Source organism: Netta rufina (genome assembly GCF_964035555.1).
Source record: "Netta rufina genome assembly, chromosome: 7".
Classification (NCBI taxonomy): domain Eukaryota; kingdom Metazoa; phylum Chordata; class Aves; order Anseriformes; family Anatidae; genus Netta; species Netta rufina.
The window spans coordinates 23233700-23254863 of NC_140130.1; the positions used below are offsets into that span (position 1 = coordinate 23233700).

Here is a 21164-nt window from a genome sequence, read left to right on the forward strand (position 1 = left end):
ACCCCCCCTGGTTTGTTTTTTAACGTATTGACCCCACTGTTTGGAGTCGGACCCTGCTCAGTCTTCCAGCCCCAGTCCCGGAGAATTCCCCCAATAAACTATACCCTGTCTATTAACTGGGCTCTGCAGGCTGGGAGAACCCTCTGGCCTCGGGGGCAGGCTGGCAGGAGATGCCTGGAGGGTCCCCATGGAGGTTCCCTGCTCCTCAGGGCTGTGCTGCTTCCCCTCGCTTCTCCCAAGCCTTGCCCATGGGTGCTGCTCCCCAGGGCTTGCAGGACTGCAGCCAGCTCTGCGCCACCACCCCTGGGGCACCTGCATGCTGCTGCTGTGGCTTCTCCCAGGCTGTGGGTGGATGCTGCCAGCCCCACTAACCTGCTTCTGCCCCCCCAGCCTCCCTGGGCATGGTCCTGTGCAGGCTGTGCCTGCTGCCACCCGAGCAACCCCTTTCCTGTGGGGATGCGTCCTGCTGGGGCTGTGCTGCTCCATCGCTCCCTTTCCTTTTCCCCCATGCTCACCCTCCTTCTGGGGCTGCCCCCACAGCCTGCTCGGTGCTCCCCATCCTGCCAGGGGGTGCCCAGCCCCAGCACAGCCCCCGGCATCGCTCCAGCACAGGAGGAGGCAGGGCAGGTGGCGGGGATGAAGCGTGAGGTTTATTGAAGGGCTCCATGCAGGGTGCCCCAGCAGGAACAGCAGGGCTGGGGGCCCCACGCGCACAATGACCGAGCTGAGGGGGGGTCCTGGGGGGCAGAGCCCTCCCCCTGCAGCCCCGGGAGAGCCACGTGGGCTCACTTCCACCCTGCACCCACGCAGGGGCTCGTCTCCTAGGGGTGCTGGGTGTAACAGCCCCCCCCCCATTCCCAAAAACCCCCACCTGGCCCTTCCTTGCAGCCGGGGGTCCCCACAGGCTGAGAATTGGGGGGCAGAGGGGGGGCTCTGCAAGGTGCAGGGAGCAGGGCACCCCCGATGCAGGGGGGTGAGGGGCGCATGCAGGACGTGTGGGGCAGAGGAGGGCTCAGCAGCAGGAGCAGGGGGCTCGCTGGGGACGGCACGGGGTCGGGCAGGCAGCGGGGTGCTGCCGGAGCAGTCGGGGCCCCCGGGAGCAGCAATGGGCAGCGTGTGGGGTGCGCACAGCACCGACACGCAGACGAAGTGGCACTGGGGCGACGGGCCCGTGGCACCAAGAGCAGGGCACCCCGGGGGCACGGGGCTAAGCCCCCCATCCAGGGCACTGCAGGCACTGGGGCGCTGCCTGCCGGGGCTGCTCGGGGTAGGGGCGGTGGCGCAGAGCACCCCGGGGTGGGGGCTGCGGGAGCCCTTTGGCACTGGTTTGGCTCAGTGGGAAGCACCTGGGACGCCCCAGCAGCAGCCCCTGCCCGCAGCGGGTCTGAGCAGGGGCAGAGCCGCTGTGGGGGGCACTTCACAGACGGGGGGAGCAGGCAGCCCCCGGGGCCCCCCCCGCCCACCCGCCCGCTCTGGGCTCAGAAGCGGGTGCTCTGGTAGTGCAGCCTGCGGATTTCGGAGAGGCCGCTGTCCCGGCAGTACGAGTCCCTGCAGGGACTCTCTGCCAGTCACCGGCCCCCCGCGCCGCCCCCCCCGCCGCCGCTGCTGCTGCTGGAGCTGCCGCTGCTGGAGCTGCCGCTGCTGCACCGGTCCTCGTAGATGGAGATCTCGATCTGGGCACCGCTAAGGACCAGCCAGGGGCACGGCAGCCACAGACCCGCCACCCGACTGCCCACTGCCCCCCCTCCCTCACCGTCATGCCCCCCCAGCGATGCCCTCCCCACCCCACCGCCCCGCCGCAGAGGATACGACCCTCATGCCACGCTCCAGGGGGTCGGTGAGCAGCAGCCCCCGCGGCGCGTAGATCTTCTCGTTCTGCTCCTGGATGTACTTGGAGATCTTCTTCAGGACCTGCTGGTGCACAGGGGGATGCTGGGGGCTGCCAGCAAGGACACCCCACCCCGGCAGCCCCTGGGTACCTGCACTTGGCCTCCAGCCCCCCCCCTCCAGCTCCCTGCGCCCTCCCCTGGGCATTGGCACCTTCTCGTAGTGCGTCTCCATGCAGAGGAAGATGAAATAGGCGGTGGCGCAGGCCAGGCACCCCTCCAGGTACGAGCTGCCCCCGATCTTCTCCGCTTCGGCGTAGAAGCTGTTAAGAGTTTTCACGGTCTCCTCGAAGAGCTGGCGCTCGATCTAGGGCAGAAGCTGCGGTGAAGACAAACCTGGCCAGCAGCTGCCCTCTGCGCTGTCCCTCCCGCTCCCTGGGGTGCCTCGGGGACCACTTAAACCTCTCCGCCCTGCTCAGTGCTGTCTCAGCTCCCTGGCCCCTGCATGCCAAGACCTGCCGAGCCTCCACCAGCGCCTCCCAGTCCTGCAAACCCCAGGCAGGGGGGCAGTGACAGCTCACACCCTGCCCCAGGCACTGCCCAGCAATCCAGCTGCATCGGCTGGCTCAGGGCCTTGCAACACCCCATGCCTTCAGACCCCCCTCCCACTCCCCAAGCCCCAGAGGACACCGAAAATAGGGCACCCCCCCCCCCCCCCACACACACACACACACGCCGCTGGGTTCCCTACCCGGCTCTCCAGCTCGGGGGGGAACTTTGTCTGGAACTGGCACGTGGTCCCGTCGCTGTAGTCCCGCTGCACAAAGACCTTGGTGGCCAGGGACGCGCTGCGCCGCAGCTCCTGCAGGCTGTGCACCTTGGGGGGGGGGCAGGGGGTGAGCCGGGGGGGGCTGCAGCCAGGGAAAGGGTCCCCAGGCAGCAGTGCCATATGCCCAGGGAGCCCCCCGCGTGGGCCATGCGCTTGTCCCCGTGTGCACCGGCTGCTGCGTGCGTGGTGTGTGTCCCCTGGGGTGTCACAGGCGGCGTGGGGACAGCCCTCGGTCCCCAGCAGCTTCCCAGCAGGAGGAGGGCAACAAGCTGAGCAGGGGGCTGCAAAAGCAGGTCTGCAGTGGCCGTGCAGCGGGGGAACGGTGGCACAAAAGGGATCAGCAGGGCCCGGCCAGCCCTGGCACCCCACGCGGGATGAGAACCCACAGCAGCCCCCCCAGCCGTGGGTCGCAGCGGGGATGGAGAGGAGGACGGCGGTGCCAAGGGCATGTCGTGCCCCTCGTGCAGCGTGCCATCGCCTCCTGCCACCTGCCCCACACCGCACCCCAGCCCCGCACAGACCCCTCCGGCAAGGGCACCCCGCGCCGACCCCAGCCCCGCACCCAGCCGTGTGCGCAGACCCCAGCTCCCAGCCCCAGGCGGGTCCCATCCTGTCACCCCCCGCACCCCGGCGACCCCAGCCCCGGGCAGTGGGACAGAGCGGGGTTCGGTTCTGTCCCCTCCCCGGGGCCGGTCCCCGCCGCAGCCCCGCACCGGGCGGTTCCCGCACCCACCTCGGTGGCCATGGCGCGCCGTGCGCCCCGGGCCGTGCCGAGCCGTGCCGCGCCGCAACGGGCCGGGAGATGGAGAAGCGGAGCTGTCCGCGGGGCCGGGCCGAGCCGAGCCGAGCCGAGCCGAGCCGGGCGGGCGGCACCGGCGCTGTCCGCGGTGCTGCCGAGCCGAGCGGCGGAGGCGGAGGCGGGCCCGGCACGGCCCCGTGTGCGCAGCCGCCCGGGCCGGCCCCGAGGCCGCGGGGATGGGCGCCCGCAGCCGTTGGCGGGGAACCCCCGGAGGGGCCGCACCGCCCCGGGGGGGGCGCAGGGGGACGGGGAAACGGCTGCCGGGGGGGTGCCGCCCGGGGGGCTTGGGGGTGGCCGCCCTGGGGAGGGCGCACGGGGCGCTTGGGTGGCTGCCTTGGGGAGGGTGCCGGGGGAGTTTGTGGGGTGGGTGCCCCGGGGAGGGTGCTGGGGGTGCTTATGGGGCTGGCTGCTGTGGGGAGGGTGCTGGGGGGGCAGGCAGTGGGGCTGGCAGCCCGCCCCACCGGGGCGCGTTGCTGGGTGCTGCTCGGGCAGAATTTGCGGCTGCGGAGAGAGGGCTGCGGTCACGGCGCAGGCAGACATCAAAGGGGAGCGCTAACGAATTCCCTGTTATCTCTGCCCGGTGACAGCTCAATTAGAGCCAGGGGAAGGCAAACGGGCAGAAAACAGGCGCTGTCCCCAGAGGAGGAGGAGGGGGTGGCGCAGCAGGGAAGGGGGTGAGGGCTGGTGGCCGTGGGCTCAGGGCCTCTGTGGGGCAGAAGGGCGGCCAGCCTGCCCCACAGCGCCTGGGGACACCGGGCAGGGTGCAGGGTGACACAGCCCTGGCAATGTGCACACAGCTGGGGACGGGCACACAGCTGGGGTTGGCACATAAATAGAGAAGTGCACAGACACAGCTGGGATGCACACAGCTGGGGATGCTCACGGACACAGCTGGGGACGTGCATGGACACAGCTGGGGATGCGCACAGGCACAGGCGTGCACCCACACTCATGCACGCACCCACCCGTGCACCCACGGGCCCAGGCTGGCACACCCCGGGGTGTCCCCGGATGCCCCCAGAGCCAGGCCCCGCTCGCCAGCCCCTTCCCGTGCCACACCACGTCACCGCCTGGCAGCGGCCGTGCCGGTTTCCATGGCAATGTCTCCCCTGCCAGGAGATGAGGTTCGCTCTCCCACGCGGTGGCGAGGGGCCGACAGCAGCCGGGGGGGGCCCAGCTGTCCCTGCCGCCCCCGGATGCATCCCCCAGGCTCTGCCCACCTGATGCACCCCGCGGTGCTGCCGTCCCAAGGGAGCTGCCGTGCGGCCTCATCACCCAGGACCGAGCCTTGCCCAGCATCAGGGACCCGCCCCATGGCACTGCCCAGCCCCACGCAGCCCCCTAGAGCCCCCCAGGCCAGCCAGACCCCCCCGCCTGATGCCCCACCGTGGGCTTTGCAGCTGTAAGCAGACGGCCCTTCTCCCCCCACATTGCCAGGGGGCTATTTTTAGGCTGCCTGGCAGCAGAGGCGGGCACGGCTGCTGCAGGAGCTGCCTTTATTCCTGATATTCCCTGCTCCAGAGCCCTCGGCCCCACAGGACAGGGGTGCAGGAGCAGGGGGTGCCACCACTATGTCCCCTGGTGCACGGAGCTGCACCCCCTGCCCGCAACCCCGACCTTCCCGTCACTCCTGGCACGGTGGATGTGGACCTTTAGAGGGGACCCCCCCGCAGCCCCATCCTGCGCCGAGCCCCTGCCCATCTGGGGGTGCAGAGCCCCCTCCTCAGCCCGCAGCCACCCAGCGGGGCTGTCTGCAGCTCCCGGCTCCACTTCAAAAGGACCCCGGGCAGTGCCAGCCCTGGCAGCTGCTTCGCACAGCGCTGGGGGGGCTTGGATGAACAGCAAGGGGGGGCCGTGAGCTCACCGCCCCGCCGAGGACAACGGTGACATTTGGGAGGCGAGGAGGATAGCTGATAACCTTTCCCAGAGGCACCAGGTGTGTGGGTGTGTGTCAGCACGGGGGGGACGTCCCCCACACCCTGAGCCGCCAGCAAACAGCTCCAGGCACCCCAGCGTGGCCCTCGGTGCGGGAGGTGCTGCTCCAGAGGGACGCTGCCCCAAACTGCCCGCAGTCTGAGCACCCCGAGGGAGGGGACACCGCTGTCCCCAGGGCTGGCCGTGCCCACCCGAGGGGTGTGTGGCCAGGGGGGTGCAGCACCAGGTCCCACGCGCTGCTGGCTCTGTAAGCAAGCGGGCAGGGAGGGATGCGGTTTGGGCAGGAGGTGCCCAAAATCACGGCCCAGCTTCTGCAAAGCTTCCTGCTGGGAAGCCAGGCTGGGCGAGGGCTGGCTCCCACACCTCCCCTGCCCTCTGCACAAGAGGACGGGGGGCGCAGCGCTGCCCGGAGGTCCCCACATCCCCAGAAACAAGGCGAGGGAAGGGGCTCGCCCCCCGGCCTCGTGCCCAGGGGTCCCCACGCGGTCCCTGCCCCATCCCTGCCCCGCACAGGGCTGGGGGTCAGGCGGGCGGCGCAGAGCGGCACACACATGGCTCTGTGTGCTCGCAGGATTTACGAGCCGGGGCAGGAGCCGCCGAGGGGTTGGGAGGGCGCCAGGGCGGCCGCGGCCCCGCAGCTGTGCCCGGAGCGCTGCCAGCCGCATTCCTGGGGCCGCGAGACAAGCGCCAGTGTGTGTGGGCGCAGGGCAAGTGCGTGGCCACCGCCGATCCTGGCCGCCCTGGGGGTCCCGCAGCCCCCCCATCGGCTCGGTCCCACCGTGCCCCCCCTGCCCTCACCTCCCTCCGGCACCCCACTGCGGGGCAAGCTGGGCAGGGCTCCATGCTGGGTGCAACCCGGCACCGGTGCCTTTATGGGGGAGCAGGGCAGGGCTGGGGGCAGCCCCCCTGCAGGGCACGTCCCCTTACCGTGTCCCCGTGGCCGGCTGTCCCTGGGGTCCCCACCGCAGAGGGGGCAGCCCCCATAGCCCCCGTCCCGGTGGCAGTGCCGGGCAGGGTGACCCAGGCGGTGGAGGGGCTGGTGGCCTGGCTGCGCCGAGTGACAGGAGCAAGTGTCAGACCTCCGGCCCTCTGCGGGGCCTGGGGACGTGGGCACGGGCACAGCCTGCACAGACAGGGTGTGGGGAAGGGCAGTGCTGTTCATCCCCACCCCTGGGAGCTGCCACAGCGGGAGGGCAACGATCCCATCCCGTCCCATCCCATCCCATCCCGTCCCATCCCATCCCATCCCATCCCATCCCATCCCATCCCATCCCGTCCCATCCCATCCCATCCCGTCCCATCCCATCCCATCCCATCCCATCCCATCCCATCCCGTCCCATCCCATCCCATCCCATCCCATCCCATCCCATCCCATCCCATCAATCCCATCCCATCCCATCCCATCCCATCCCATCCCGTCCCGTCCCGTCCCGTCCCATCCCATCCCATCCCATCCCATCCCATCCCATCCCATCCCATCAATCCCATCCCATCCCATCCCATCCCATCCCATCAATCCCATCCCATCCCATCCCATCCCATCCCATCCCATCCCATCCCATCCCATCAATCCCATCCCATCCCATCCCATCCCATCCCATCCCATCCCATCAATCCCATCCCATCCCATCCCATCCCATCCCATCCCGTCCCGTCCCGTCCCATCCCATCCATCCCATCCCATCCCATCCCATCCCATCCCATCCCATCCCATCCCATCCCATCCCATCAATCCCATCCCACCCCACCCCATCCCATCCCATCCCATCCCATCCCATCCCATCCCACCCCATCCCATCCCATCCCATCCCATCAATCCCATCCCATCCCACCCCATCCCATCCCATCCCATCCCATCCCATCAATCCCATCCCATCAATCCCATCCCATCAATCCCATCCCATCCCATCCCATCAATCCCATCCCATCCCACCCCACCCCACCCCATCCCACCCCATCCCATCCCATCCCATCCCATCCCATCAATCCCATCCCACCCCATCCCACCCCATCCCACCCCATCCCATCCCATCCCATCCCATCCCATCCCATCCCATCCCCCTGGCCACAGCCCAGCTCCACCTCCTGTGGGTGGCAGCCCCGCTGGGAAGGGCTGAGGGGTGCAGCACGGCCCCGCAGAGCTGCGACACATCCCCAGGAGCAAAGGTCCCTCTTCCCACCCCAGCTATTGTCCTTTAAGCATGTTTTCTTTTTTTTTCTTTTTTTTTACTTTCGGTCCCTATGAACACCCTTTGAAGCCCAGCCTCGCGGCCAGGAGGTGACTCAGTGGCTCTAATGAAGGCATCGTGACAGACGGGGGGCCCAGGGGCTGGCAGGGAGCCCCTTGCCGTCCCCCCCCCCGCCACCCCCAGCCCCACCAGCCAAGGCTGCTCCTTGGTTAGGGCTCGGGGCAAGGCTCAGCACCACGCACGGGCACCGCACGCCCCCACAGCTCCATCCTGCAGCTCCTGCTCCCTGGCCCCTTCCCAGTGGAGCGCCCGCAGCAATCAGCTCCCCGCTGCCCTGCCCCAGGCCATCCATCACCGGTTAGCTATTTCCCATCACCGTTTATCCCCAGACAATCTCACTCCTCCTGGGACAACCCGAGGCTTCCAGCACCCTCCCCTCCTGCTACCGGGCAGCCCTGATAACGGGGCTGCTCTATCTTATCGTGCTCCTGGTGGTTACACATTAACGGTGCCATCCCCGGGGCTTGGCCCAGGAGAGCCGAGCTCAGCCCCGAGGCAGACAGCGAGCATCCCTGGGGGCTGTGGATCAAGGCGCTGCGCCCAGCACGGTGGAAATAAGCAGGGAGAGCGGGCTGCAGGCATGGGCACGGCGTGTGGTGAGGCTGCCAGCGTGGCCCCATAGCGGATGGCTCCTGGAGGGGTTTCGGGACAGTCCCTGCCCCCTGCCCGGGGCAAAGGGCAGCTGCTATCTCCTGCCTGCAGCGGGCTGTTTGCTCTGCCGCCCATTAGGGCAGGGGCTGGGGGCGGCACGGGGGTGCTGGCCAGGCTGGGGCATCGATCGCGGGAAGGGGAAGGGGCACCCCAGATAACCCCTGCAGAAAAATGGGTTTCTAATGGGGTCCTTAGCCCGGCTCCCCCTGCTCAGCCCATCTCCAAGGGGATGGGGGAATGTGGCCCGGTCCCGTCCCGCTGGGCTCCGGCTCTTCCCATGCCCCAGGCACCAAAAGTGCCTGGGAAAGGGTCTGCATGTCCCCCCAGCCCCCCCGTCCTGCCTCAATGGGGTGCCCCCGGGTGACATAGGGTGACAGAGCCCAGATCTGAGGAAGGGGACAGAGGAGGAGCAGAGGCTGCAGGTGGCACCCTGCATGTGGGTGCTCCAGCATCATGGGGTCCCCGGGCTGTCCTGCACCCCCAGCCCCTGCACCCCGCACCCCTACTCCAGGGGGGTCTCCCCAGGGGAGGAGGACAGGGCAGGAACCAGGGTCCCCCACCCCGTGCCAGGAGCAGACAGGCTGGGGACATGCTGGACAGGGAGGCACGAAGCACCCTGGTGCGGAGCCACCCTGCGGGGGCACCCCGAACAGCGCCGTGCGCCCACCCCGTGGTGCGAGGCAGGGCTGGCGGCGGGGAGGGAGGGAGAGCGGCCTGGCGTGGGGCCGGGGGGCCATGGCCGGGGGGGGCCAGCAGCAGGAGCAGATTGGCTGCCGGCGAGGCCTGCGGGCTCCTTTGAAAGGGCGGCGTGGGAGGCGCCTGGGGAGCAGGCAGCAGGCAGCCGGCTGGGTCCCGCTCGGCACGGCACGGCTGCGGCGATGCCACGGGCGAGCGTCCCCACGAGGATCACGGGCACGGCGCTGCAGGCGCTGCTGGCGCTGCTGGCGCTGCTGGCACCGGGCGGCGGGCAGCACTACGACTACTACGGCTGGCAGCCCGAGAGCGTGCCCCGCGGGCGCTTCTACGGCCGGGAGCCGCAGTGCGTGGACATCCCGGCCGACATGCAGCTCTGCTACGACGTGGGCTACAAGCGCATGCGGCTGCCCAACCTGCTGGAGCACGAGTCCATGGCCGAGGCCAAGCAGCAGGCCAGCAGCTGGGTGCCCCTGCTCGCCAAGCAGTGCCACACCGACACCCAGCTCTTCCTCTGCTCCCTCTTCGCCCCCGTCTGCCTCGACCGGCCCGTCTACCCCTGCCGCTCGCTCTGCGAGGTGGTGCGCGACTCCTGCGCCCCCGTCATGGAGTCCTACGGCTTCCCCTGGCCCGAGATGCTGCACTGCGCCAAGTTCCCCTCCGACCACGACCTCTGCATCGCCGTCCAGTTCGGGAACAGCCAGGCCACCCCGCCGCCAGGTAAGGGGGCAGGGCACGGCGACAGGGGATGGGGACACCACGTGGGGTGCCACCGCGGAGCCCCCATCCCTGCTCCTCTAGGAGCACAGCCCCCAGGGGGGCAGCAGCCCTGGCTCAGCACCCCTCGCTGCCTGCACAGAGCTGCCCCAGGGCAGCAGGGAGCGGTGCAGGGGGTGACCACGGGAGCTGTGTCCCTCTCCCCTCACCACGTCCCATGGCAGCAGCACAAAGCACCCAGCCCCGAGCGCTGCACCTGTGCTGCCCCCTCGCACACGCAGGTTGCTGGTGGCTGTCCCCTCGGGCAGGGAACGGACGTCACCCAAAGGCAGACAGGGTTGGGAGCAGGCACTGAGGGTTGTGGCACCCTCTGCCCCTCACTGCTGCGCCCCAGAGCATCGGCAGGGTCGCCCCACTCCCTGTCCCTCGTGGGAAGCAGGTGCTGGGACTGGGTGCCCCCGATCACCTTGGCACAGCTCCTGGGGCTCCCCCAGCGTGTCCCCAGCGAGCTGCCCCTGGTGACCGCAGCTGGTGTCACCCCGCAGTGTCCAGGATCTGCACGCAGTGCGAGATGGAGCACAAGGCGGATGGCATGATGCAGCAGATGTGCTCCAGCGACTTCGGTGAGTGCTGGGGTCCCCTTCCCCGACACCCCCTGCCCCCCACAGCCCCAGCCACCCCCGGAGCAGCCCAGGTAGGGGCTTGGCCAAAAGGCACCGCTGTCCATGGATAGGCCCATGGGGACCCACTGGAGCCCTTCCCTTGGACCCCGGGTATGATTTGGGGTGCCTCAGAGATAGGGCAAGTGTGGGGGACAGGCAGAACAGGGCATCAGGCAGTGATTTCCCCCAAGACCCTTCATCAGGACCCAGCCCCAGGGACTTGCTGCACCCCGTCCTGCACAGACACCTGCCCCCAACCCCAGCAGTGCCCCCAGCACCCCCCGCAGAGCCCCCAGCAGTGCCCCCCGGCTGTCCCCACGCAGTGGTGAAGATGCGCATCAAGGAGGTGACGGAGGAGAACGGGGAGCGGCGCCTGGTGGCCGCCCAGAAGAAGAAGGTGCTGAAGCTGGGCCCCCTCAAGCGCAAGGACACCAAGAAGCTGGTGCTGCACATGAGGAACGCGGGCTCCTGCCCCTGTCCCCAGCTCGACAGCCTCGGCGGCAGCTTCCTGGTGATGGGCCGCAAGGCGGGCGGCCGCCTGCTCCTCCTCGCCATCTACCCCTGGCAGAAGCACAACAAGGAGATGAAGTTCGCCGTCAAGTTCATGTTCTCCTACCCCTGCCCCCTCTACCACCCCCTGCTCTACGGGGCCGGGCAGCACTAGGGCTCTGCCCCGGGACTCCTGCACTCGCCCTGCTCCGCACCCCTGGTGGCACCCCAGGACCCCAGAGATCCCCAGCTGCATTCAAGGGAGCCTCGACCTGCACCCAGGACCCCTGCCCCTCCTGAACGCCCAGCTCTGCACCCCCAGGACCCCTGCCCTGCCTCCCTGCTTGTTCCTTGGCTGCCTTGAGACCCCAACCCCCTGCCCAGCTCCTGATGATGTGACTATGACCCTCAGCCTCCCCCAAGCCCTCCTCCAACCCCCAGAGCATCCCCATCCCGTGTCCCCTCCCGCAGAGCTCGTGCCCCAGCCCTGGATCACCCCCCCCCATTTTCCATGGACCCCCCCATGCCAAGGCAGCTCCTTGCTGCCCACAGACTGCCCCCAGCTCCCACAGCCAAGTGCCTGGAGGTGCACGGCCACTGCCTGGGCTTCCCCAGCCCTCCCATCCCACATGGCTCAACAGGGGGGAGCCCACCTCCAACCCAGCCCCGCTGCACCCCACATCCCCCCATCCCAACCTGACCCCCCCCAGTAAATTATTCTGCCTCGGAGAAGCCTGGGTCCTGCTCCCTGTGGTTCTCGGGACCCTGGGAAGCAGGGGACGGGGCAGCCAAGGGTCCTGGCTCGATCCGCAGCTCCAGGAGCTGCAGGGGGCCGGGAGCTTTGGGGTGCACACAGGGAGGTTGCAGATGCGGGATGGGGCAGCCCCATCCCCGGGCACCCCAGGGCGTGGGTGCCAGCAGAACCCCAGGCTGGCTGCTCGGGGGGCAGCAGGGTGCCCCCGTCCTGCCCCAGCCCTGCTTACCCACCTGCCCCATGCTGGGGCACCGAACCCGGGGTGTGCTCCAGCCCCGCAGCCAGCAAGGCGCAGGGCGCAGGGGCAGGTGGGTTCTGCTCTGGCCAAGGTGGAAAAAAACAGGGGGAGAAAAACTCCACTATTGCTGGGAGGTATTTTCCGCCCGAGGCTGCCGAGCGCGCTGCCGTGGGCATGAACAGCAGCAGCTATGTGAGAGCAGAACGGGGAGGGTGCAAATAAATCCCCCCTCCCGCAGCCTGCGGTTATCTGTAGCCCTCTGTGCTTTGCGTCACCGAGCTCCTCCTGCGGGGCCTTTGGGCACACATGGACACAGCCCGCGTCCTGCCAGGGGCTGGCTGCAGGAAGATGAGTAACTTCTCCCTGTGCCCCGGCCCGAGCTGGCCCTCCGCACACCAGCATCCCCCCAACACCCCCCCAGCGCATTTTGGGCACGCAGAGTTCAGCTTCTCCACAAATTTCCCCAGGGCAGGGCTCGAGAGAGGGGTCCAGGAGCCCAGGGGCTGCCCTGCACCATGGGGTACCCCCAGACCCGCACCCCCAGAGCATCCCCCCGCCGGTGGGTGTCAGCCCGGGGGTGGGGGCACTGCCAGCCCCGGGGCCCGGCCCCCCCGGGGAGCTGCAGCTGGCTGGCGGGGGGCCCGGCCGCGGCCGTTCCCAGCTGCACAGCAGCCAGGGTCACATTCCTGGGATAGCTGCGAGCTGCGCTGTTGGCGCAGGGAAAGGTCACCCTTGTGCGGGCGGGCGGCTGCCGGGACCACCGCCTGGGCAGGGCACGCAGCTCGCCCCCCGGCACCAGGATCAGGCCCTGGCACAGCCAAGGAGCAGCTCCACGCAGCGCCCAGCCCCGGGGAACGGGAGACACGCAGGAGAGGGGAGCCAAGGCTGTGGAGATACCAGGGAATGGGACGGTTTTTGTAGGGGCAAGGCGAGGTCTGGCTGGTGGCAAGAGCTTTATTGGGCATCCCCTATGTACACAGCCGTTACCTGCAGCAGAAGCAGCAGTCACTACGCACAGAGCAGCACCAACTCGGAGGGCTCTCGCCGCAGCCCAGCCCTCACTGACCCTCGGCTACAGCCAAACGGGGAGGGGGACGGGGGCTAAACCTGAAGGCAGCGAGGCCAAGGAGCAGGGGAGGGATGAGCAGGGCCTCAGCCGAGCCAGGACCGAGGTCACGGCTCCTGGGAACGCAGGCAGAGCTCCGACTTGATCCCAAAAGCAGTCACCCCACCCCACATGGTGCTCAGGAAGGGCAGGACAGAGCCCGAGGCTGCTGTGCCCCTGCCAGGAGGTGGAGGTAGGGCCAGGAGGAGGGAGGACGGCTGCTCCATCACTGAGCCAGGCCCCGGGCGAGCTCTCAGCAGGGCGCAGTCAGTGCTGGGGAGCCCCCCTGAGCAAACGGGGCTGGTGGGGGCAGCCGCAGGGACCCGTGGAGCAGCAGGCACCGCCTGGGTCTGCCCCCAGCCCCGTGCTGGCAGGGGGAGCAGCGAGCACAGACGTCCTGCGGCAGGGCGCTGACACCACGCAGGGAAGCGGGCTCCTGGCAGCAAGGGCAGGGGCCCAGGAGCTTGGTGAGCGGTCACTTGGTGAGCACCTGGTTGCACAGCGCGCACACGAACACCGTCTCCCTCTGAGCCTCGGGGGCTGGGAAGGAAGAAAGCGGGTGTCAGGCGCCCCCCTTCCACCACAGCACCCGCTGAGGGCTTGGGATTGCAGCCACGACCTGCTGCAGACCCCTCAGTCAGGGAGGGGGCACACGCCGCCCGCCTCCCCCTTCCACTCACCCGTGGCTCCCATCACGGCCTTGGGGACTTTGAAGGAGCAACACCTGGAGCAGAAGCTGTTCCCACAGTTACTGCAGCTCCGCTGGGGAGAGACAGAGGTGGGGCATTAACAGCAGCACCGGGAGCTGCCCAGCAAGCTCCAGGGCCAGGGCACTGCCAGCAGCATCCCCGGCTGGAGGGGAGAGGGGGCGAGAGCCCTGCTAACAGAGAGGCAGCCCGACAACAACAACAGCAGGACAAGGTGCCCATGCATGCAAGTATGCTCTAACACCACAGGAGAGCACTGCAGCCACAGGCTCCGGGAGGTTTACAGACTGCAATTTCCTATGCTGTAACCCTGGAGGGATGCAAGCTCCGGAGACTGCCAAATCTGCATCAGGCTAACCCAGGAGAAAGGGGAGGGAGCCCTGAGTCTGGAGCTCGGGAGGCAGCAGGGAGAGAGCCATCAATACCCATCTGGAGCAGGGATGAGGAAGTGCTGGGAAGTGTTCAGATAGCAACAGCTAAACCAGGGCACGGAGCAGGCGCCTCGCACGGCCGCACGTGCGGGTGAGCCTGGGGCAGCTTCCCAAGGCACAAAGGCTCCCTGGCAGCAGCCGGTATGTGACAACACCCAGCACTTAGCTGAGGTCACCCGCTGCCACGCCGGGACCGAGGGCAGCCGGAGCTGCAGCAGAAGGGCACAGCAAGTTGTTCCAGCCACTGTCAACAGCTCGCTGGGGCAGTGAGGAGAAGCCGAAGACTCACCCTCTTCTTCAGCACGGAGAAGGTGGCTCCGCAGCCCGTGCAGCTCCCTGGGACAGACAGGGCAGGGTCAGGCAGGGCTCTGCTCCCTGGGACCCCCCACGCCTGCTGTAAAGACCCCGCCACCCCTGCTCGTCCCAGGAGGGGCGCAAACACCCCCTGGTGAGGGGGAGGCTGCTGGAGGTGCCAGCACAGCCCCAGCAGGCACCACAGCACACCGTTTCGCATGGCTGTGCACTGGGAGCAGCACAGACCCCCGCGGTGCGGGCCCCCAGCCTCACCAAAATTGTTGCTGGGGTAGCGCTTGCGCAGGCGCTCGGTCAGGCGCGACACCTTGCTGCGGATCACGTCGTTTTTGCTCATGAAGCCGTTGTCCGGGAGGCTGAGGTCGAAGTCTGCTGAGCACTGAGAGCCCTCGTCGTCCTCCTGCGCAGAGCAGGGGGCGGTGGGGGCTGCGGGACAGCCTGCCCCCAGGGACGGGCAGGAAAGCGGGGAGCTCCCCGGCATGGCCACGAGGCACCGCCAAACCAAACCAAACCCAGCGCAGGCTGCCAGGAGCTGACACCCCCTGCACAGCCCAGCAATGTGCTACTCACCAGGACCAGCAGCTGGTTCTCCTTCCCCGCAGCATGGGACAAAAGGACAGGCAGTACAGGTGGAGCCAGGCTGAGAGGCGCCCGGCCCCGCTCCTGCCCTCCCCAGCACCGACCCTGCTCCCCCCCAGCAGCCCCAGCCCCTCTCAGCCACCCTATAGGGCCAACCCGCTCCCCGCCAGGCCCAAACCTCGATAGCGTCCTTGAACTCTTCATCGGGCTCTGCCTCCTCCGCTTCCTCCACGCTGCCAGGGGTAAGGTCCTGCAAGAGATTCAGAGTCCTGCCCACCCCATCCCTGCCCACAGCAGGACCCCCGCCTCCAAGAGCCCCCCAGCAGCCCCATAGGGCGAGTCCCCAGGTGGGGTGAGGCTCTAAACACGCAGTGGGATTGAGCCAAGACCCCAGCAGGGCAGAGTAGCCCCTCGGGACGGGCTCTGAGGCCAGGCACACCAAAACTGCCCATGGGCAGAGGGTCGGAGGCACAGCCAGCCCTGGTGGCCCTGCAGCTCCCACCCCACTCGCCCCAGCCCTGCCGCCCCTCACCTCCGTGCTGGTGGGCGTGGGGGTCCGGTCCGGGGGGGCGGCAGCAGGCAGGGGCTCGGCAGGCTCCGGGGCGCTCTCGAGGGGTTTGGTGCCCAGACACTGCTCGATGGAGGCCTTGAGCTCCTTCATCACTGGTGAGAGGGGACCAGGGCTGGAGCCAGGGGCATTCCCCAGCCCCTCCGCCCAGCAGCTGTCAGAGCCTCGCAGGAGGGCTGTGAGCACACAGGAGCCTTCCCTGCCGTGCCCTGAGCCCCCCTCTGCCCACACACCCGTCGGGAGCCGCTGGGCTGGGGACAGGCCCCATGCAGAGCCCCACACAGGGGCACTGGGAGAGGAGGAGGGCAGGGAGCCCAGCCTCAGGGGGCCTCTCCCCAGCCCCCCCCACGCAGACCGCCTCCAGGGAGGGCTCTCACCTTGGTAGAACTGGGGGTTGCCCAGGAAGAGGGTGCTGTTGAGGATGGCCATGACCCAGCAGAGCGGCAGCAAGTAGAGGATGCAGACAGAGCCCAGCAGCGCCCCGTAGAACCTGGGGAGGCGCAGCAGGACGCATCGGACGAGGCAGATCAGTGTCCCCATAGCACAAACCCCCCCTTTCCTCTGCCCACCCTCCCCAAGCACATCAATCACAGCCCCCCGGACCCCCCCCCATCTCCACCCGGGGGTGCCCACCGCGGCCCCACTCACTGGGAAGACACAGCGGGGTTCTCCCAGTGCAGCACCCGGTACGCCGCCTCGCAGCTGCAGCACAGCGCGCTCAGGAAGCCCTCCAGCTGGATCAGGCTGCAACGAGACCCCCGGCTCACGGACCCCCCCCGACACACACCCAGCCGGGCCGCCGGGCACCCCTATAACCCCCCGGGGGGGTGACGCCCGGTGGCAGGGGACATCGTGGGGACACTCACAAGCCCTTGACCTGGGCGAGGGCCTCCTGGCGGGACAGGCGCACGCTGCGCAGCTCCTCCCTGCGCACGCTGTGCCTCCTGCTGCGAGCCAGCTCCCGCTGCGCCGGCCGGGCACGGCACGTCTCCTGCAGGTAGCCCAGCAGGGCGGGCAGCAGCACCAGCACGGCCAGCACCGAGTACCAGGCGGCTGTAGGGCACCCCGTTACACTCCGTTACACCCCGTTACACCCCGTTACACCGGGACCAGCACGGGGAGCACCGGGGAGCACCGGGGACCCCCCCCCGCACCCACCTCGGTCCAAGGTGAGCAGCAGGAGGTTGATGCCGAGGCAGGCCAGCAGGGAGCACAGCGGCCGCTGCCACCTGCAGGGGGGGGGACAAGGCGCGGCCAGGGGCGGGCAGCACCGGCAGGCACCGGCAGCCCCCGGCCCGCCCCGCACCTACCGGAGCAGGCAGCGCACGGCCTGGGCGGCGTCCCGCAGCGGCTCCAGGTACAGCTCCAGCCGCCGGTAGCTGCGCACCAGCCCCAGCAGGTCGAAGGCGGCCGCTTTGCCGGGGGGCGGCTCCGGGGCAGGGGGCTCGGCCCCGCCCGGCACCGCCTCGGCACCGCCGCCGCCGCCGCCGCCCCCCCCCCGCTGCCGCCGCCGCCGCCTCCTGCATGGCGGGAGCCTTCCCGGAGCGCGCCCCGCTGCGGAGTGACGTCACGCGCGCGGCGCCAATCGGAGAGCGAGGACGGGGAGGAGGGGGCGGGGACTCCGCGCTTCGCCCCGCCCCCGTGAGGGCAAGGGGAAGGGCGGAAGTGGCGGCGCGCGGCCACCGCCCCGCTCCCGGTACCCGCCCCGCTCCCGGTGCCCCGCTCCCCGCTCCCCGCTGCCCCCCCTCCCGGTGCCCCCCCGCCCCCAGTGAAGGCCCAGACACGCAGGCAGCGCCGACAAAGCCTTTATTGGGGAGCCGAGCCCGGGGGCTGCGGGGGGCACACGGGGGGTACGCGGGGACCGGGCGCGGGGGGCACCGTGCGGGGACCGGCCCGGGCACGGGGCTGCGGGGCCCCCCCCCGGCAGCGGAGGAGGCGTCGGGCACGGCCCCGCGGCGCAGGGGGCGCGTCCCCAGCAGGCGGGGGCGCGGCCGTGCTCCCCCGACGCCCCCCGGCTCCGTCGGGGCCGCTCCTGGCCCCGCCGCCGGTGTCCGCCCGGTGGGTCCCGGTGGGTCCCGGTGGGTCCCGGTGGGTCGGGGTCGCCCCCTCCCCGCGGGGCAGAGCCGGAGCCGGGGAGCTGCGCACAAAAGCCCCGTTGGCCCCGGGGGCAGCTGGCTCCAGCCCCGAGGGCAGAGGCATTCAGCCCCCTGCCCTGCCCTGCCCTGCCCGGGGGGCGGCAGCCGCTGGAGGCTTTGGCGGCGCCGGAGGCTTCGGTGCCCGGCCGCTGAGCGGGGCAGGGCGGAGGCACGGCCGGGGGGAGCTGTGCCAAGCATCCGGAGCGGGCCGCGGGTGTCTGCGGGGCGGGGAGGGGCTGCGCCCCGCGCAGTTGCAGGAAGAAAGCAGACGTGTTCAGGCTGGGCAGGAGGAGGGGCCCGGGCTGGGGAAGCCAAAATCTCAGCCTCCATTAGAGAACAACAACACAAGCGCTGGGCACGGCACGAGGGGCTGCCGGCGGGCTGGGGGGGGACTGTGCCCACCCCTGCCCCTCGCTCGGCTCCTCCAGGCCGGGCTCCCTCTCCCGCTGGGGGCAGCGTTGGCACCCACCTGAGCACGGGGCGTCTGCGGGGCCTGGGGCGGGGGAGTTGGGCAGGGCCCAGCGGGGCTCCCAGAAATCAGGGTCCCGCTTGAGGGCATCCCGTTCGGGTCCTTCGACTCGCCTACGTCCGTCCATCATCTTTCTGTCCAGGGGTGCAAAAGGGGCCCGAGCAGCAGGCGGGTGTCCACGCTGTCCCGGCGGGACGCGGGGCAAGCCGTGCTCGGGGGAGGCCTCTGTCTGTCTGTCTGTCTGTCCACCCATCCGTGCGGGAGTCTCCGGAGGAAGCGCGGTGCAGTCAGCCAGGAGGGGCCAGGCGGCGGGGTCACGGTGTCCTGAAGGGGGGCTGCGGTCCGTCCACGCGCGGGGAGGAGGGGAGCCGAGCGCCGCGGGGTCTCAGATGATGTCGCGTTGGTCCCGGCAGCGCCGTGACAGGCAGTAGAGCCCGGAGAAGAGGTACAGGCAGGCGGTGACGGCCCCGCAGACGGAGGCGCTCAGGTAGGCGCCGTACAGGCACTGCTGGCTGTAGCCCGGCAGGTTGCAGTAGCTCTTGCGCCCGGCCTTGTAGCCCATGATGCCGGTGGCGGCCGCGTAGAGCCCCACGGCCAGCGCCAGGTCGTGCAGCAGGTTGGTGAGCAGCCAGCGGGAGCCCAGCCAGGGCACCAGCGCCCAGCGCCCCAGCAGGCTGAGGCCGAAGAGGGCCAGGGTGAGGAGCCAGACGAGGACGGCGGCGAAGAGGGCGAAGTGGGCCGCCCCCTCGTACTTGTGGGCCGCCACGGTGACCCAGAAGGCGGCGCCCATCACCAGCTGCCCCAGGCGCAGCAGCCCCAGGGGGCTCCGCAGGTAGGCGCGGTGCAGGCTGAGCGAGCCGCGGGCCGGCGGCCCCGGGGGCGGCGGGGCGGCGGGGGGAGCGGTGCGGGCCATGGCGGGGCCCTGCCTCGCTGCGGAGCGGCTCGGGCGGGACTCAGCGCCCCGGCAGCGATTCGGGCCGCCGGCCGCTGCCAAACATCTGGCGCGTAGCGGTCCCCCCGCGCGGGGCCTCTCTCCTCCTCCCCCGCCCCGCCTTCCGACGGCCCACCGGACGCCCGGGGGCCTGCCGCTGCCCGCCGCCGCCGGGCGGGGTTCGGCCGAGCCCCTCCCGGCCCCTCCCGTCCCCTCCCCTCCGGGCACGGCCCGTTCCCTCCCTCTGGCCCCCCCCCGGGCCCGTCCCCTCCGTGCCCGTCACGCTTCCTCCCTCCGGGCCCGTCCTATCCCCTCCCCGCCCCTCCAGCCCCGTCCCGTCCCGTCCCCTCCGGTCCCCTCCCTCCCGTCCCATCCCGTCTCATCACGCCCCCTCCCTCCTGTCCCCTCCGGCCCCGTCCCATCCCGTCCCGTCCCGTCCCGTCCCCTCCACCCGTCCCGTCCCATCCCCTCCAGCCCCGTCCCGTCCCGTCCCGTCCCGTCCCCCCGGTCCCGGCGTGTGGGCCGCGGGGCGCTGGCGGGACCCCGGGCGCCGGGGTCCCCCCGGTGACGTCACGCGGGATTCCCCCTCGGAGTGACGCGGGCGGGCACCGCCCAGGGGCGTGGCCGCGCCCCCCGGGGGCTCCCCGCCTCCCTCGCCTCGCTGACGTCACGGGCGCCACGTAGCCCACCCCTCCGGGAGGCGGTGCGGCCACGCCCCCTCCGGGCGCCGATTGGTCGGGGCGGCGAGCGGCGGCCGCGGATTGGCGGAGCGGCGCGGGGCGGGGCGGGGCGGGGCCCGGCGGGTGAATGGAAGGGGCGCGCGGCGCGGACCCCGCGGCGGGGAGCGGAGCGCAGCGGGACCGGGCGCGGCGGCGGCGGCGGGGCGGGGGCACGGGGCAGGGGCGGCCGCCGCCAGGTCTGGGCGCGGGGCCAGCGGGCACGGGGCGGCGGGGGGAAAGTGGGGCACGGCGGGGCGGGACGGGGCGGGGCGGCGGGCACCGGGCACCGCTCCGAGCCGGGCCCTCCGCGGCCCCGCACGGTACCGGGGGGGGGGCCGGTGCCCGGTGCCCGGTAGTGCTGGGCGGGCCGCGATCCGCGCCGCCTGCCGGTGGCGGGCCGGGGCCTGCCCTCGCCTCACGCCGCCTCTCTCCGGTGCCCGCAGCGGCCGGGGCCATGGGCACGCCGGCCTCGGTGGTGAGCGACCCCCCGGGCCCGGCGGCGCCCGCAGCCCGCGGCCGCAAGCGGGCCTCGGGCAACATCTTCCAGGGCGTGGGGCTGCCCCAGCTGCGGAGCCTGTTCCGGAGCGGCGGCGCCGAGCGGCCCGAGGAGCGCGCCCGCCTGGTGTGGCGGTACGGCGGCCAGCGGCGGATGGCGCGGGCCCTGCGGCGGCTCCGGCGGCGGCGGCGAGCGGCCGAGCACGGGCTCGGGACGGCGGCACTGCGGCGCTTCGGCCGCCTGCGGTAGGTGCGGGATGGGCCGGGCCGGCGGGGGGACCGGGGCCGGGCCGAGCAGCCCTCACCCGCCGCTTCCCCGCAGGATCACCGAGAAGGAGCCGGAGCCCGGCGGCGGCGGGGCTGAGGCGGCCCCGGGATCCCCGCAGCAGCAGCGCTGAGCGGCCGGGCGGCACGGGAACCGGCCCCGGGGGGCTGCGGGACGGCGGCGCTGGCCAGGCTCGCCCCGGACGCTGAGTGCAGGGGACACGAGGGCAATAAAAGGGGGCGGAGGCGGCTGCGACCTGGATCCTGGATCCCGGCTGCTGCGCTGGACCCAGCTCCACGGGACGCCCCCCAGCCGCTGAGACAAGGAGGAGGCCAGGCGAACGGCAGCTCTGTTATTCAGCCGGTTGCATGGTTTAAATACATTACATACATTTCTACAGTGCATTAGAACAATACAGGTTGGGGCGGTCGGAGACGCAGCCAGGCCTGGCTGGGGAGCTGGGGTCTGGCTTCCGCTCCCCTGTGCTCGCAGCATCCTCAGCACAGCCGGGGCCGAGCCCCCCCCGCTCACAGGAGACAGGTGAGCTGCCTTCCCCTCCCAGCCCCCCCAGCAGAGCCCCAGCCAGCCTTCATTTCCCTCCCACC

The 21164-nt window shown here is 70.8% G+C and overlaps 5 protein-coding genes across 6 annotated transcripts; 2 read left to right on the forward strand and 3 right to left on the reverse strand.

Moving 5' to 3' along the window:
• Window positions 1-670: 670 nt before the first annotated feature.
• On the reverse strand, window positions 671-6433 carry GOLGA7B (golgin A7 family member B). Its single transcript, XM_084289869.1, has 5 exons — window positions 6317-6433; window positions 2578-2703; window positions 2041-2193; window positions 1810-1911; window positions 671-1673 (listed from the first exon to the last, which is right to left on the reverse strand). The coding sequence occupies exons 1-5, from the start codon at window positions 6371-6373 to the stop codon at window positions 1569-1571; spliced, it is 543 nt and encodes a 180-aa protein (XP_084145995.1). The 5' UTR covers window positions 6374-6433; the 3' UTR covers window positions 671-1568.
• Window positions 6434-9168: 2735 nt separating this feature from the next.
• Window positions 9169-11026, forward strand: SFRP5 (secreted frizzled related protein 5; the record flags this gene model as incomplete). Its single annotated transcript, XM_084289950.1, has 3 exons — window positions 9169-9703; window positions 10246-10323; window positions 10686-11026. The coding sequence occupies 3 exons, from the start codon at window positions 9169-9171 to the stop codon at window positions 11024-11026; spliced, it is 954 nt and encodes a 317-aa protein (XP_084146076.1).
• Window positions 11027-13049: 2023 nt separating this feature from the next.
• ZFYVE27 (zinc finger FYVE-type containing 27) lies at window positions 13050-18402 on the reverse strand (the record flags this gene model as incomplete). Its single annotated transcript, XM_084290205.1, has 12 exons — window positions 13050-13488; window positions 13629-13710; window positions 14376-14422; window positions 14654-14798; window positions 15156-15227; window positions 15510-15640; window positions 15923-16035; window positions 16194-16289; window positions 16412-16598; window positions 16704-16774; window positions 16856-17099; window positions 18150-18402. 12 exons carry the CDS (start codon window positions 18400-18402, stop codon window positions 13424-13426), a joined length of 1506 nt encoding a protein of 501 aa, XP_084146331.1. The 3' UTR covers window positions 13050-13423.
• On the reverse strand, window positions 17335-19253 carry MARVELD1 (MARVEL domain containing 1). The gene has a single exon (XM_084289882.1). It carries the CDS (start codon window positions 19060-19062, stop codon window positions 18535-18537), a length of 528 nt encoding a protein of 175 aa, XP_084146008.1. The 5' UTR covers window positions 19063-19253; the 3' UTR covers window positions 17335-18534.
• A 715-nt stretch (window positions 19254-19968) lies between these two features.
• AVPI1 (arginine vasopressin induced 1) lies at window positions 19969-21109 on the forward strand. Of its 2 annotated transcripts, XM_084290313.1 has the most exons (3): window positions 19969-19996; window positions 20243-20540; window positions 20617-21109. In XM_084290313.1, the coding sequence occupies exons 2-3, from the start codon at window positions 20254-20256 to the stop codon at window positions 20690-20692; spliced, it is 363 nt and encodes a 120-aa protein (XP_084146439.1). In that variant the 5' UTR covers window positions 19969-19996; window positions 20243-20253; the 3' UTR covers window positions 20693-21109. The 2 variants fall into 2 exon arrangements, with proteins under 2 accessions (XP_084146439.1, XP_084146440.1); XM_084290314.1 differs by lacking the exon at window positions 19969-19996 and having other exon boundaries at window positions 20210-20540.
• The last annotated feature ends 55 nt before the right edge of the window (window positions 21110-21164 follow it).